This window comes from Folsomia candida, unplaced genomic scaffold, assembly GCF_002217175.1.
Source record: "Folsomia candida strain VU population unplaced genomic scaffold, ASM221717v1 Fcan01_Sc001, whole genome shotgun sequence".
Lineage (NCBI taxonomy): Eukaryota > Metazoa > Arthropoda > Collembola > Entomobryomorpha > Isotomidae > Folsomia > Folsomia candida.
Window position 1 is genome coordinate 1108348 of NW_019091193.1, and position 17544 is coordinate 1125891.

General features: G+C 38.9%; 3 protein-coding genes across 3 annotated transcripts; 2 read left to right on the forward strand and 1 right to left on the reverse strand.

Moving 5' to 3' along the window:
• The first annotated feature begins 9994 nt into the window (after positions 1-9994).
• Positions 9995-11440, forward strand: LOC118433829 (anguibactin system regulator-like). The gene has a single exon (XM_035846139.1). The coding sequence runs from the start codon at positions 9995-9997 to the stop codon at positions 11438-11440; it is 1446 nt and encodes a 481-aa protein (XP_035702032.1).
• A 537-nt stretch (positions 11441-11977) lies between these two features.
• Positions 11978-14128, forward strand: LOC118434077. Its single transcript, XM_035846826.1, has one exon. The coding sequence runs from the start codon at positions 12001-12003 to the stop codon at positions 14107-14109; it is 2109 nt and encodes a 702-aa protein (XP_035702719.1). The 5' UTR covers positions 11978-12000; the 3' UTR covers positions 14110-14128.
• LOC118432921 lies at positions 14129-17269 on the reverse strand. Its single transcript, XM_022087938.2, has 3 exons — positions 16987-17269; positions 16599-16762; positions 14129-16266 (listed from the first exon to the last, which is right to left on the reverse strand). The coding sequence occupies exons 1-3, from the start codon at positions 16988-16990 to the stop codon at positions 15907-15909; spliced, it is 528 nt and encodes a 175-aa protein (XP_021943630.1). The 5' UTR covers positions 16991-17269; the 3' UTR covers positions 14129-15906.
• Between the last annotated feature and the right edge of the window lie 275 nt (positions 17270-17544).

Sequence of the window (17544 nt, forward strand, 5' to 3'; positions counted from 1 at the left end):
AAGTAAATAGGTAAAGTATTCCAAGTAAAAATAATGGGCTTAAACAGCTATAAATATGACTGTTCACACTGGGAGTGCCTCACTTTCAGATTCGTAATTTTTTGACAAAGTTTACAAATTCAGTCAGTAAATCTTACCTGAATAACATAAAAATCACCAGAAACTTGTGCGCTGTGAAATTGGAATCAAAAGAATATCTGTAGAAACTTTCAACTTTTATTTAAGGTAAGTTTTTAAGTAATTTCTGCTTAAATTTAAATACCATTACTTCATTTTGTAATCGATCTTGTCCATTCTGGTCTTAAAAATTCGAGGAAGACTTGATCTTCCTTTTGGAATTGGAATAAATAGATTGCTACTTTCAAGTGTTAATTAATAAATGTGTACGTTTTAGTACAACATTATCCATTTGAAAAAAATTGTTTATGTCTCACTCCACCCCTACTCAATGACTTTAAGTGTAAATTTCCAAATTTGCATTAATTTCGCGAGTTTTGAGATACATAATATGTATGCTGGTATGTACATATTATGTACATACCTATACTTATATGTAAGTATATAAACGCGTATAAGTACATAAATGCAAGTTTTGGTGCTGCAATGCAAAATTAAGTAATTCTTATTACTGCATTCTTAAAAATCGCTCTGGGTGCGTACATATATATATGACTTCACCGCATGGTGACAAGGTGTGACTGGTTTATTTATTTGTAATTGTTTTCATTTCCGAGGAAATTTGTTTTGAATATTGGCAAAAAATTAACGAAAATTAACTTTACATTATAAGTACATCTTCGTCTTTAAAACTTAATCTGTGTAACTTATTTAATTATGTGTTAAGAAAGAAGAAAATGGACTTTAGAGTTATCTACGCTCTTAAAAATATCGTAACCCTATTGAAAAGTGAATGCATTCTCTACTACGCATTTAGTTAATTGTATTGAACTGTTTATCATGACTACTTTCCTCTGCATTTATTTTACCTTGTATAACATGAGATTGAGCGTATATTTAGTTTTCAAGAGGGTTACATTATTTTTAAGAGTGTATGACTACAATTTATGTTCAAATCACTAACTAAATATTCCAACATATTTATTCCAGTTGGCTGTGTCCCAATCATGGGTGCAACGACGAAATCCCTTACGAATCTTTTGAACATATCCTTCTCCAAAAATCGTGACAACCTCGCTGTCCAGTATGGTACCGAATTTATCACATACGACCAACTTGCGTTAGCCATACTTTCCAGAGGATATTACCTTTCCGCTCTTACTGATAAAGAAAACACTCCAGTCGGGATTATTTTCAATGACACCTACCAACTGATCGTAACCTTGCTGGCATGTATCTCGAGAAAAATTCCATACATCGTCTTGGACCCTGAAATTCCAGGGGAACGACTTTCCTACATGGCTACCAATGCAGGAGTTAAAAGATGTGTCACAGATTTGGATTCCATCGACTTTTTGCCACACCAAATTGATTTATTTCGCACTTCTTTTGACTCTTTAGGGGCAACGTATGATTACGAAGAGGTCTTCAAAGCAAGGAATCCCAATGAATTTGCATACATCATGCACACTTCAGGTTTAATGATTCCTTGAATATTTACAATTTTGTAAATAAGTATTCACAATCCTTAATTATTATTTTTCTTAGGCTCCACCGGAAAACCAAAGGGTATTCGTCACACCTGGGCTGAAGTTGATGCCAACATTACATGGATGGTGGAAAATTTTTTGGATGCATCTCCAGGCAAGAGCGTCCTTCAACTCATCCCACTTTACTCGGACCCGGTACTTCGTCAACTCCTTTGGCCTCTAGCGACCGGTGGCAGCATCACTCTTGTACCAACCGGAAGCCAAAGTCAAATCAACGTTTGGGTCGACTTACTTCGTACGAAGTTCGTCACTGACATCTTTATCGTGCCCAACCTCATGAAAGCATTCGTCGAATACATGGAACGATCACCTCATGAAGTCATGAAGGGGGGATCAGGCTTGAAAGGGTTTTCTCAGTTGGAGAGCCCTTACTCACAACTACTGCGGAGAGTATCTGTAAGCTATTTCCTGGCGTTGAGGTATATAATCAGTACGGTGTTTCGGAGATATCAGGAAACCTGACTAATCATAAGTATGAAAAAGCTGATATAAGACATGACACGAAATATGTTCCCATTGGGTCAATCCTTAAACATGTCGAGTACCACATTATTGATGAGAACAATAACTATCTTACCAACGTTGGTGACGTTGGAGTGCTCGCTGTTAGAGTTGAAGGAATGCATAATTCCTACATTGGTGGCATAACTGAGTCAGAAAAGTACGTAGATTTCCTTACTATGAAGGGAATGGAGTCATTCTTTGTAACCGGAGATCAATTTAAAATCTGCGAAAATGACGTGCTAATTTTTCATGGAAGGCTGGATCACCAAGTCAAAGTGTTGGGGCATCGGGTCGAACTGCTTGAAATTGAGGGGGTAATTAGCCAGTATACAGGGGTGAAAAAATGTGCCGTCGTTTTTAAGGAGGACGAGTCAGGCAACTCCATTTTAATTGCGTACGTCCAAGGAGATCGACTAGATGTGGAGGAAATAAAGAGATTCACATATTTGCACCTTCCAACATGGTCCCTGCTCAGGTAATTCAGATGGACAAGTTTCCTCAACTTCCTAACGGAAAGGTTGACCGCGTTGGGTTGCAGAGTGTACCTAAAATGAGTACAAGCTCATACTCAATTCTCAACCAGGTCGATTCCATGACTTCTAAAGTAATGTCAATTTTTGGAAAAATATTTAAAAATCAGGTCATGACACCCAACTCGAATTTCGTAGAACTCGGAGGAAATTCTTTGCTCACTTTTCAACTTTCGCATCTTGTCATGATAGAGTTTGGCATACAAATACCTGCAGCATGTATTCTTAACAATCCTGTCGTGTCACAATTTGCCATGCAGATTGATTTCTTGGTGAGAAAGAGAGAATTTTCGTGCACTGAGAATTCTGATGATTTTAATTTCGAGAAAGATTTTGAAGCAATAGAAAAATTTCCTCTTCAACCTTTACAACTAGCGTATGTGGTGGAGAGGACAGGTCAAGATTGCATTCCAATTCATGACTATTTAGAGTTCGCATGTCATCCGCTAAATGTTGAAGTTTTGGAAGAAAGCTTAAATCGAGTCATTGCAGGACATGATATGTTGAGATTCATGGTCGAGGAGGAAAATCAACGGGTCCTTAAGAGCGTCCCTCGGTATAGCTTTCAAGTTTATGACGTGCTTGATAAAAGTGATGTTGAAATTAAGGCACATTTGGAATTTGTTCGAGGCATATTGTCCCATGAAATTTTTGATTTAACAAAGTTTCCATGTTTTGATGTCCGATTAAGTTGAACGAATGCTTGTGATTATTTGCACTTAAGTTTTGACGGAGTATTTATCGATGCGTCAAGTTTTGGGATAATTTTGAAAGACTGGAGTTATTTTTATGAGAACCCTGCATTAGAGATTCCAAATTTCAACTACAGTTTTGGGCAATATGCTCAGCATATGGGTAATGTTGCAAAATCCAAGGCGCACGCTGCGGACAGAGAATTTTGGATGTACAAAATCAAAGACTTCCCGTCTGGCCCTCAACTACCAGTTGTGTCGCTACCGGGAAAATCCCTTTTGAAATTCGCACGCAAGGTTGAGTCCATTTCGATAACAGTGTGGTATAAATTGAAACAAATTGCCGAGCAGAAGCGTTTATCCCCAAACACAATCTTGTTGACAGCGTTTGCAGAAATCATAGCCAAGTTCAGTTCTACAAAGAATTTTGCGTTAAATATAACCATCGATAATAGGATTCCCCTTCATCCAGACTTGGCGGAAATAGTGGGTAATTTTACTTCCACTCTGCTTCTTGACTTTGACGAGAAAGAGTTAGACGCATCATTTCCCAGCAGGGTTTCATCTGTCCAGAAATACCTGGAGAATTGCATGGATCACCGATTATTCTCAGGGGTTGATTTCAATCGAGAGTTAATTTCACGTCGTGGAGACTCAAGCACCGTCTTTCCTGTCGTATTTACGAGTTTGCTAAAAATTGATAGAGACTATAGAAAATTATTTGACAGCAACTATATTGAGACCACAAATCATATCACTCAAACTCCTCAGGTTTGGCTTGATTGCAAAGTTTACGTAGATGAGAGAGGGTTAGTGATCGAATGGGATTACTTGGAGAGAATATTTCCACCCTTGGTATCAGCAATGCATGGAGTTTATAAAAAATGTATAATTAATCTGTGTGAGCAAGATCTTAACATTACAAAAGATCAATTAGTACCTGATAATGAATTGGAAATGGTGACGGCTGCAAACTGCACCGGACATATTTGGCCATCTGATACATGTCTGCATGAGTTATTTTTTGGAAGCGTAACCAAACGGTTAAATTACCCTGCGGTAATAACCTCAACGAAAACCATTAATTACGGCGAGTTGTGTAAAATGGTCAAAATATTTTCAAATAAGCTTGTGAACTTCGAAAATAGTGCAGATTCATTCATTGGTGTACATTTAGCTAAAGGGTGGGAACAGGTGGTAGCAATATTGGCTGTTTTGTCCGCCGGATCGGCATATGTACCTATCGATCCATGCTGGCCAAAGAGTAGAATTTTGTCCATCATAGAACAGTGCAACATACGCAAGATAATTATGAAGGATGACAATTCTGAAAACAATGCAGCCTTCGGAGAAGGGGTTGAGTGTATCCCAATCAATTCCTACTTGTCGGGAGGGGGTGAATTGAAGGAAATCAGATACTGTGCTAGTCGCATTGCTTACGTGATTTTTACTTCTGGTTCTACAGGGGTTCCGAAGGGGGTTGCCGTGTCCCATCGTTCTGCGGTTAATACCATTTTGGATATGAATCAAAGATGTGGAATTAATGAAGATGACAAGGTGTTGGCATTATCAGAACTGCATTTTGATTTATCAGTTTACGATATTTTTGGAATTCTAGGGGCCGGCGGGTGCCTAGTTCTTCCCGACAATGAGTTGAAAAGGGAACCCGCAAACTGGGTTGATTTAATTGTAGAACATCAGATAACGTTGTGGAATTCTGTTCCAGCGCTTCTCCAAATGTTCACCGACTTTCTTTCAATGAACCACAGTTATAATTTGTCCTGTCTGCGTTGGGTTTGGTTGAGTGGGGACAGAATTCCGTTGACATTGCCTGACTCGTTTAAAAAATTTGCAAATTCCTCCCAATTTCTATCCCTCGGCGGTGCAACAGAAGCGGCAATTTGGTCAATTTGTTACCCGATCACAGCAATCCAGCCTGAGTGGAAAACCATTCCTTATGGGAAACCTTTACTCAATCAAAGGTTTTACGTTCTCGACAGTCAACTGGAAATTTGTCCAGTTTGGGTGAGAGGAGAATTATTTATCGGGGGTGATGGATTGGCTCAATGCTATTGGGGAGACGAAGAAAAGACAAATGCCAGGTTCTTTCTCCATCCTGAAACAGAGGAGAGATTGTATCGCACTGGAGATTTTGGTAGATATTTGCCATGTGGTAACATCGAATTCTTAGGTAGGCAGGACGACCAAGTGAAAATTAATGGTTACAGGATTGAATTAGATGATATAAAATCAACTCTGTTAAGTCACTATCTGGTCAACGATTCCTTCGTCACATTTCCCACAAATGATAACCCGCAGATTTTATCGTTCGTTACTTCCAACAATACTGGGGATGATAGCTCAACTTTAGATATAGATTTTGTGTACAATTTTAAAAGGTCTGAGCCTGGATTACGCACAGATATAACTGGCAGGGAGACTGTTGTTTTAGTGCCACGAACACAAATTATTGAAACCTACATGAATAGAAAATCATACCGTTGCTTCGCGTCCGGTTCAATTACAGACTCGGATCTTAAATGTATGATTGAACACGTAAAGCAACCCAGACGTAAAGTGGGTTCGAATTTGATCGACTTAAATGCGCTGGGGAATATTTTAGTCTGTTTATCAAAGTTAAGAGGAAGTCCAAAGTCCGATCTACCCAAGTACATGTACGCATCTGCGGGAAATATTTATCCTATTCAAGTGTATCTCGAAATTTCCGAAGGTATGGTCAGTGGGTTATCGTCAGGCTACCATTATTACGATCCTCTCGATCATAAACTAGTCCTCGTAAAGCCACTGAACTTTAGTTTAGCCAGAATGAACGTTATCTAAGTAGCAAGGTATTCTGCCTTAACTGCGGTTTACGGCGAACTATCAACCTCACTTATGTGGTTGAACGCGGGTTATTTGCTAGGAGCTTTGTTTCAATCATGTCAAGGTGTGGGGGTGGAGATCGGAGATATATCCATGTCCGTTGATAAAGATTTTCTACACCGCCAGCTTGGTCTTCTTGCACATGACGAAGTAATGCTCTCACTATCGCTTGGGAATCGAGACGTAAAAATATTAACAGAAACTCTTCCCCAAATTATAACATATATTTGCTTAAAGAATAGCGGTTCCAAAATGGTGGACAAATGGATTCGGTATGATAATAATTTCCTAGCGGAACGTGAAGCTGCTTGTAGCGTTAAGACATCCTTCTCAGGAGAATCAGCTTTGATATTTGGTTCAGCATCGGTAGGAATATTCTTTATGGCGAGTCAAGTCCAAAACAATGAAAAGTTAGAGAGGATCAGTATTGGATTTAGCGGGCATCGAGCAATGGCCGCTGCAGTAAGGCAAGGGTTAGGTTTCTGTCCAATCGGGAGTTTGGATGATGTACATTTCGAAGTTGGACTTACACCAGTTCATGCGCTCTTTGGTGGACGGATAACACAAGCTCAGTCGGTATCAGATGAGCCATCTGAAGTAATATCATTTCGAAGCGAAGATGCCTTCTCCGACTGCATTATGTCCTACGTGTCAAACCATCTACCCATCTACATGGTACCTGCTGGTGTTAAAGTCTTGTCATCTTGGCCACTCACAGATAACGGGAAAGTCGACAAAAAGGCGCTACAACTTCTTTGGCAAAATTCTATCCAGATTGATAGGCAAGACTCATCTAGTGTTGGCAGTGGGGTTGCCGAATTTTTATTAAACATTGTTAAAAACACTCTGCAAATTGATATATGCAGCTTGTCAGACAACTTTTTCAGGTTGGGAGGGAATTCCATCACTGCGGTCAAACTAATGTCGAGAATTAGGTTAAAGTTTGCGATTGACATATCTGTGAAAGATATCCTCAAAAATCCAAATCTTTTAAAATTATTTGAGGTTATACAGGCGAAGTTATTAACATCGTCGGAAATTTGCATGAATGAAATTAAAAATTCTACAAACGATTCTCCAACCCCACTAACTCCATCTCAGCGACAGCTCTTCTTTCTGCACCAATTAAATCCGAGCAACTGCGAGTATAACATACCAGTAATTGTCAAGATGAAGGGAAATCTAAATTTCTATGCGCTGTCATATGCGTTTCATCGGCTCACTCAGCGACAAAACATACTCAGGACAAGCTTCTCCCTTAATGAGCAGTCACAGCCAGAACAAAACGCTGGTAGGGAGATCAAACTAGAAAACATCATCATACATAAGACTGTTGCCAATGAACTAGATTTATTTAATGAAATCCAAACCGAAATTAACAAGCCGTTTGACCTATCAAATCCACCACTTTTCAGGATTACATTACTTGAAGAAATTTATAAGGAAGACGAATTCACTTTGGTTTTCATTCACCATCATATTATCAGTGACGGAACATCGATTGGTATCATTGCGACAGAAATATCGCAAATTTACAACGATTTCGTGACCGAAAACCTCCAACGTGGTTTGCCTGAATTGTCAATACAATATTCGGATTATGCCATTTGGCAAGCCCAACAAATCGTCCCGGAGAAAATCAAATCTTCCCTCGCCTACTGGAGTGAACAACTGAAGGATTGTCAAGTGCTCCAATTCCCTACACAAAAACCAAGACCAAGAATATTCACAAATAAAGGGAAAAAATTTAAATTCACCATTGACCCTGAGTTATGCGCACAACTGAAAGAAATATCTATTGCGCATGACACCACATTGTACTGCGTCCTCCTCGCAATTAGTTCATCCCTTTTTACACGATACGCGGACCAGGATGAGATCTGTATTGGCTCCCCAGTTAGTACTCGGGTCTTCCCAAAATTAGAGAAATTAGTAGGTTTTTTTGTCAACACGGTTGTTCACAGGGTAAAATTCGCCACAGAGACTCTCCCCACATTTGCCGAGCTTCTCAAGCAAGTATCCACCATCGTCTTAAATTCATTGCAACACCAACACTGCCTTATTGAGAATGTAATTGAGTCCATCGGCTTAAACAGAGATCTTAGTGGCACCCCTCTTTTCCAAGTTATGTTGACCCTACAAAATATCGAAAGCAATTTTATCTTGAATATGGATCAGGTTACCACAATCGAGATAAATTTTCCAGTCTCAACGACAAAATGTGATCTGACATTCATCTTCAAGGAAGACAACGTGAAAAAAACAATCCACTGTGAGGTGGAATATTATTGCGATGTATTCGAGGACGAATTCATCTCCGAATTATCAAAGTCATTCGTACATTATGCGTCTGAAATTGTGGAACATGTTGACACGAGTTTAAGCCATCTTTTGCTTTGTAGTGATGCTCAAATAGTTGAAATAATCAGAGGGATTCACAAGGACTTCAATTTTAATCCAATTGATAGTAATCTTTCGATTCCAGATTTGTTTAGAATTCAGGCGAAAAGGTTTCCCACAAATGTAGCATTAGAGGATAACTATAGATCACTCACTTACCAACAGCTGGATACTTTAACAGATAATATTGCCTTTAACGTGATTTCTATGTTTGATAAAACTTCTTCACAGCAAAAATTTGTTCCAATTTTTTCTGCGGATAAATTCAATACTATTTGTGCCATGATGGGAATTTTAAAGGCAGGGAAGATATTTGTCACCATAGATTCTGAACTTCCAGTTCAGCGAGTTGATAACATTATGAAGGATATTAATTCCGACATAATACTATCAGCTCTCACAACGCAAGCAAAAGAAAAAGTTCTTGTTCTAAAAAGCAATATTCAAATCTATCATTTTAACGATTTACTTCTTCCTCCTACAACACGGTGCATCCTTCCCACAGTTGATGGGGATGATCTCTGCTGCGTATTTTACACATCAGGTACAACAGGGTTGCCGAAGGGAATCCTTGTCCCCCATAGAGGAATAACGCGCATATTTGCAGATTTAAACTACAGATTTTCGCACTGTGATGTCTTTTCTCAAACGGCTCAGTTATCTTTTGACGTGTCAAACTTTGAAATCTTTGGAGCACTACTCTCCGGGGCTAAACTTGTGACCATTACGAAAGAGAACGTGCTTGACAGCGCTGTTTTCAAGCAACTAATTGTTTCTCCTGGTGTTACGGTTATGACGCTGGTGACATCCTTGTTTCACACGAAGGTTGAAATTAGTCCGGAAATATTCAAAAAAGTTAGGCTAATCATGGTAGGTGGGGAAGAATTAAATGCTTCTGCAGTGAAAAAGTTATTTAGATGGGGAACCAATGCATACCAAGGAGTTTTGTTAAACGCGTATAGACCAACTGAAAACGGAATCATGACAACCACCCATGCCGTCACGAAGGAAAATTGTGACCTTGAATTTGTCTCTATCGGTAAACCGATTAATGGCACGACCTGCTTCATAGTTGACAAGTGGATGAATCCCGTTCCAAAATTTATCACGGGTGATTTATACGTTGGTGGGGTCGGGCTAGCGAAAGGATATTTAAATAGAAAGAAGGAAAATGATGAAAAATTTGTAAAACTTAATATACATTTAAGTACTTTATTACGCAGAAATTTCAATTTTGAAGTAGACAGCACTTTATATAAGACGGGTGACATTATCTCAATTTTGTGCGATGGAAGTCTGCGATTTCATAAAAGGAAAGATGATCAGGTTGCAAGTTCAGGATCAGTTATATCGCGATCCCGACCACAAGGCTTACTCTACGTTAGACTTTCAAAGAGAGATTGCCAAAAAGCTTGGGAGTAATTTAGAGGGTAGATACCCCATAGTTTTCACAAGCATACTGAACATTGATAGGACAGCTAGGAATACGTTGTTTAATGAGAACTTTGTAGAGACATCGTTCTGCATCACGCAAACCCCTCAGGTGTATATAGACTGCAAAGTTTATGAAGATGAGGGTAATCTGGTGGTTGAGTGGGATTACTTGGATGGAATTTTACCCGATGGGTTGTTAGCTATGATGCACGGCTTGTACGTCGAATGTATTAGTTTAATGACGGAGCAAAACTTTAACATTTATCATGATCAGTTACTTCCAAAGCCAGTTTTAGAAATTGTGCATGGCTTGAATGACACAGAAAAAAGATGGGAGTTTAAGGGTGGCTTGCATGAGTTAGTAATGCGTAGGGTGCCTCACAGAGAAAATGTTAGAGCTATCGCATCACCGACAAAGATCATAAGTTATGGACGATTGTCCGAATTGGTGTGCATTTTTGGGGATTATCTTTGTAAGTCGGGCATTAAGAGGAATGATTTGGTTGGCGTTATTTTGAACAAGGGATGGGAACAGGTGGTTGCCATATTAGGCATTGTGTCATCAGGAGCGGCATACGTGCCACTAGATACATCCTGGCCGAAGAAACGCATCTTATCCATTCTTCAAAAATGCAACATCAAAAATGTTGTTTTAAGTGATAAGTTTATTGGGGTTGAATCTTTTGGTCAAATTGGAATGGGAATTAATATGATTGACATAGAAACAGTTCTTATAAAGGGAGCTGTCTCGCAAAGCAATTGGAGGAGTGTACCATGTGACCCACGTGATATCGCTTACGTGATTTTCACTTCTGGTTCTACAGGGGTTCCGAAGGGAGTTGGCGTGTCGCATCGTTCTGCTGTTAATACCATTTTGGATATGAATCAAAGATCTGGAATTACGGAAGATGACAGGGTGTTGGGATTATCAGAACTGCATTTTGATTTATCAGTTTACGATATCTTTGGAATTCTTGGGGCCGGCGGGTGCCTAGTTCTTCCTGATAATGAGTTGAAAAAGGAACCAGCAAACTGGGTTGATTTAATTGTAGAACATCAGATAACGTTGTGTAATTCCGTGCCAGCACTGCTTCAAATGCTCACCGACTTTCTGTCAATGAACCATAACTATAATTTGAACTGTCTGCGTTGGGTTTGGTTGAGTGGGGATAGAATTCCGTTGACATTGCCTGACTCGTTTAAAAAATTTGCAAATTCCTGCCAATTTCTATCCCTTGGCGGTGCAACAGAAGCCGCAATTTGGTCAATTTGTTACCCAATCACAGCAATCCAGTCTGAGTGGAAAACCATTCCTGGTTTGCTAGGATAGATTATTCGAAAAGTGCAGTTGATTCCGAAGGGTTTGACGATACTCTGTTGAAGTTTAAAGTTTCTCAGCCAGGCTTACGTTCAGATTATGCGAGTAGGGGTAACAGGATAATTCTGGAGCATTTTGGCTCAAGCCAGGCACACTACTTGAGTAGAAAATCGTATCGTTCCTTTGAACAAGACGAAGTAAGTACAACTGAGGTGTCAAACCTGCTAAATGAGACATTCACTCCTGACTTGGAAGTTTTTCCTGTGAAAGCTTTCACACTTACTACGATCGGACACTTACTATCCAACTTATCTCAATTTAAGCAATGTACTTCTGACCTTCCTAAATATCTTTATGCTTCAGCTGGGCACTTGTACCCGATACAAGTGTACCTGCAAATTGGTAAGAATACAATTGAAAATATTGAAGCAGGATATTATTATTATGACCCCGTCCATCATGAGTTAGTGTTCGCAAGATCGTTTGATATATCAAATTCAACCCTCAAGATAATCCTGGTGGGAAACTACTCAGCGCTAGAGCCTGTGTACGGATCTTTTTCGGAAATTTTGATGTGGCTTAATGCTGGATATCTGCTAGGAGCATTATCCCAGTCCCAATCAGGGAAGCATTGTTTCACTTGGGATGGAATAGATTTCTCCGAGGATACTTCTACTTATAAGGAATGTCTAAATTTACCTCCAAATCATGAAGTGCTAGTTACTTTAGAATGGGGCTTTAGCGGACAAAATCTCCAAAAACTTTTGAAACCAACTAAAATTCAATATTTTGTGAAGACGAACGGGTCGAAATATATAGAATCTTGGCAAACATTTTATAATTCGGAAACAGACCGAATTTCTGACGATGCAATTTTCAGTAAAATAGAACTAAATGAAGCACCCTTAGAAGCGGCATCAATCATTGGAGAGTCCTCTATTGGATTAGTATTTCATGTTTCATCGGGAAATATCCCATGTGATTTAAAATATGCAAGGCTTCGAAGTGGATTTTGGGCCCATAAGATAATGCTTGTAGGGATCAAGCATGGTTATGGTTTTTGCCCGATGGGAAACATGAGTAACATTCAACTTGATGATGGCTCAACTCCACTTCATGCTTTATTCGGGGGACGAGTATCCCAGCGGCAATTGTTGTCCAAAGAACCCTCAAATGTTAAAATCAACACTGACCATACAGCGTTGTCCAATTCTATTCTAACCTTTATATCAACACAACTTCCGAAATATATGTTACCCAGTCGTATAATAATTCTACCAACGTGGCCTTTAACTGATAACGGAAAACTGGATAGCAAATCGCTAGAAGCCATTTATCTCGAGCACGGTGCTCTCAATGATTTGGGCGACCTCAGAGTCACGCCTTTTAATGAATTCGAGAATGTGTTAATGTCCCTGTGGCAAAAAGTATTGGGAACCATGCTGCCCCTGAATACTGACTTTTTCCAGACCGGTGGTAGTTCCTTGGACGCACTGAAATTGGCGCTAATGATAAATGAAACTTTCAATCTTTATATTAATGTCGCCTGGGTCTATCAATACCAAACTATTACCCAACAAGCTAAATGGTTATTGGATAATGCGTCCAGTTCTCAAAACGGGGAATCCCCGCGGAGTGATTTCATAACTTTTAATAGGATGGGATCAAAACGACCGATAATTTTGGTTCACCCTGGCAGAGATTCGGCATTCGCATATTCGACACTTTCCAGTGACCTAGGTCAAGACCAGCCCATAATTGCTCTTGAGTATTACAATCTATTTCAGGATTCTGACCTGGACGAGACAGTTGAAGATATGGCAGCCAGATATGTGAAAACATTGCTTTCACTATGTCACATCGAACCTCCCTATATTCTTGGCGGGTGGTCATTCGGGGGGCTCGTTGCGTTTGAAATGTCACGACAACTCAACGCATTAGGAAAGTCGGTTAAACAAATTTTCATGTTTGACACCTCCTTCCCTACGTGGTTTGACACGATACCTGACTACGTTGTTCCTGACGATATTTGCGAAATTATAAACGAACCGGAGAAACAGTTGTACGAAACTTTGAGCGAGTCCTTACAACAAAAATACAAAAAAGCTGCAATTTTAGAATTGAATGCAATATTGTCATACAGATTGGTACATCCGGGTGACTTTGGTCAGATGAAAATTGTACAATTTCTACCGGAGGCTTCAAAATTAGAGCATTACACTGGATGGAATTCATTCTGTTCATCTCTTGTGATAGAGCCAATTCCTGGAGATCACGGGTCAATTTTACGAAATACCGATCACAGAGCCAGTTTAGTTAAAGGAATTAAGAGACTAACTTCGCCAAAATTAATATTTGTATTTGCAAGTTCTTCGTTCAATAGTGACAAATTGTCACAATTATTACCCGGACATTTTGTCATTGCCTTGGACGAGAAAAATTTTACTGAATTTAAAGATAACTTCGGAACACAGTTTACAAAATGCATCGGTGTCTCACCCGGCGTTTCGATCGGTTACATAAACGGATTTGATTACGAAAAATGCAGACTTGCAATAGAGGCCTCTGTTCTCATGAAGATATTTTCATTGTTTCCTCCGACGAGGGCAATGTCTGCCTTGCGGCCGAATTACGACAGACGTTCTCCCTTCCGACCGGGTCATGGCCGGAGGAAAGTTTAAAATTTAGGGATAAAGTCGTCATGAAGAAAGCCCTTGTCCAGGGAAATGTTAAGGTCCCCGAATTTATGAAATTACCCACAGCTTCGCAAGACCCTTCAGTCTTGTACAATTTAATAGAGAGTCATCTCGGATCCCCATTTATTGTCAAGCCTATCAATTCCGGAGGCAGTTTTGGTGTTTACAAGGTAAACAGTTATGTTGAGTTTGTAGACATTTATGCAAATTTGGACCCCGCCCTTAACCACGAAGCGGAAGAGTTTTTATCAGGGGAGCTGTATCATTGTGACCTTGCGATTTCGAGTAACCAAAAATTTCCCATATTTTCCGACTGTGCCCTTTACTTCCAATCATTTATGGGTTTTGATAGTCGGCACGACTGCATCGGTAGTACGAATCATGTCGATTCCTCTGTCGCACAGAAAATTATAGACTTTTGTGTCAAAGCGGTTCACACCTTGGGAGGAACCCGAGGTTTGTTTCATTGTGAAGTTTTTCGAAATCCGGAGTCTGGTGAGATCACATTTCTGGAGGTAGGGGCACGTGTTCCGGGCGCATTAATCCCGAAAATGTACGCTCAAACGCACCACATTAATTTGTATGAATTAAACATTCTTCTCCAAGTGGGGGAATGCTACCCAAAATTAAGAATTGAGAAGGAGAAAGTTAGAACGTGGGCGTTATACTTTTCTCACAAGTCGGGTAGAGTTTTGAATGTGAATAAATTCGAGGGGGGTGAAATGGTAGAAATTGAACCATTTTATAAAGTAGGAGATTATTATGATACGGAAAAGTCGACGTATAAAGTGATCGGCACGATGGTGTTTTCCACGTCCGATTTGGACATGGTAAGTCAAGTTAATGGTTCCCACTTTTAAACTTATGGAGATCGAGAAGTACGGAACTACGGAAAGTACGAAAAAGTACTGAAAATAGTGAATAAAAAAACCGAAATGAAATGATCAATTATGAGTGCCTATAAATAAAGTAGGTGGGCAGGGTCATAAAAATTATGTAGATATTCGTTAGAAATAAAAATATATTATCTATTAGTATAGGATAAAGATTTGTAAAATTCGTGCCCAAAAAATTTAGTGGGTTAGTGTGAAATATTTTAAGTATGTAATCCAACACTTCCATATGTCCAAGCTATCGATGTAATCCAAAATTGAATTAATAGAGTTATGCATATGAAATTATTTATGTAGGTACATACATATACATATATTTGTTTAACCTTGGAATTTAAGCTCTAAATAATTACACTCAAAAATAGCAAGTAAGTATTTTTATCAAGTCATAAGTTTATTTTGAATTTTGAATTTTCTAAGGTTGAAATGCGACGAAGGCAATACAAGTAAAGCCGTAATTTGTAAGTTACATAAATGCAAGTGTTTAGTATTAGTTAAGTATATATAGTAATAATTTAAACGCGAGGCTATGGTCGAGGCATTATAATTAAGCACATTATTACATAAAGCATTGAAAAATGTTCTTAATTTTAATTCCTCAATCACATAATTCTGCAAAAAATTCAAATGACTTTTACATACCCTGGAAATAAGAGGTACTTAGCCAGAGTAAACATTTGTTTGAATTTTAACTTTAATTTATGTGATACTTATTTTTAAAATTTAAATATTTCCATTGTTAATTAATGTATCAAATCTGTATCGCATTTACAATTCCTGAATAAAAATATGCATTCCAAATTGGTTATTCATATAAACATTCCTTACTCAGTAAAATACTCAATAAATCTTCTGAATTAAATTTCATAAATAGTTATATTTCCATAGATTACACGGCGACTTCATCATTCTCCTCCTGAGGCTCGGCTGGTCTCGCACCACTAGACATTTGCGGATTCTGTTCCCTGTCGGAGGATCCAGATTTCGCAACACATCCGCATATCCCCAGAAGCGCGGATATCCCCAATCCAATCGCGAAATTTCCGTAGTTGATCGTCCTCTTTGTGCCGTAACAGCCGTCTATGCGGCACTCGTGTCCATACTGACAGCAATACTGACCACAACATCTGGTATAACTTGGACAGCAGGTGTCCTCATTAAGGCAACAAGTGTAGTCGGTACTACTCCCGCAGCAATATTGAGAACCATACGATTTCTTACAAAGCGTCTCATATTTTCCGCAGAGGGACTAGAGAGAGAGAGAGAGAGTTTTCATTTAGCAGTTTAGGGGCGTTCATAAATTATGTGGCACGAGAGGGGGATGGGTGGTTTAAGGCTCCCATGATGCCGTACCTATTTGACACATTTTAAAGGGGGGGGAATGGGGGTATGGAAATTCGCCATGGAGATTTTTGCCTTACATAATTTATGAACGTCTCCTTCGGTTTAAAATAAGTGCCAACAAAACTTGAGCATAATTTTCTTTAATCACCGATGGTACATGATAAGCAGAAAGAAGTTGCATACATTTTACAATAAAATTTTACCAAAGTGTTAATATCTTTGCACATTTTGTATTACCGATTCAGTCAGCCATTTCAAGATGTCCCTGTGCTCTGCGCTGCTTAAATTGAACTCTTGGATGGATGTCACCATTCCAAAAGTGCATATTAAGAGGAGTAAGATCAAACATTTGTTGGGAAGAAGGGATCCCATAAAGTTTAAGCGTCGCCATGTATCTCGGTCTAAAAAATGAAGAAATCTGTACATACAAATGAGATAATATGTACTGAGTTGGTCAAGGTCAGACTCACGAATGCCTAATTGAGGTTGTTAAATAATATATTTATCATTTGTACATGACATTTTTACAAAAGCGAAAACATGTGAAAGCTAACAAACGATAATTTTTAAACACTAAATTAATTACTACGAAACTTAAAAGTACAGAATACTAATTATTACTCACCCATTACTTGAAATTAAATTGTTGCACTTGATTAGACGTTTGAATGTCGCCAATTTGATGATTGTGTAGGTAGTTTTACACGAAATATTTAGATATGTAAGTGCTAACCATTTACATACAAGTTGCCAAACTGAAAACTTAGCTCAGAATATGTGCATATGTTGCATGAGCTGGGATCACGTTCCATCATGGTTTGGCCTGTTTTATTTTGCACATGCAAAATCCATGGTTTCGCTTAAACCTGGCCAATAGGTGGGTGAGGTATGTGGACAAAGAAAATGATATTAGCTACAGCACCCAATGTGCAAAAAGTGTAGAAATTGTATATGAGATTGGCCTCTTGCTCATCTTAAGTAACTTTAATTTGTTTTTGTACGTATTAATAGAAACGGAGAGGTGTTGGGTGCATACATATGTACGCCGAACAGAATATGTATGTATGTATCCTTCTGACAGGGAAATGCATGCTTTGGTCATATCGGCATTCTCAGAACCGGATGGGTCGTAAATTGGTATCTGTTTAGAGTAACGCCTCCACAGGGACACATGGATGGATGT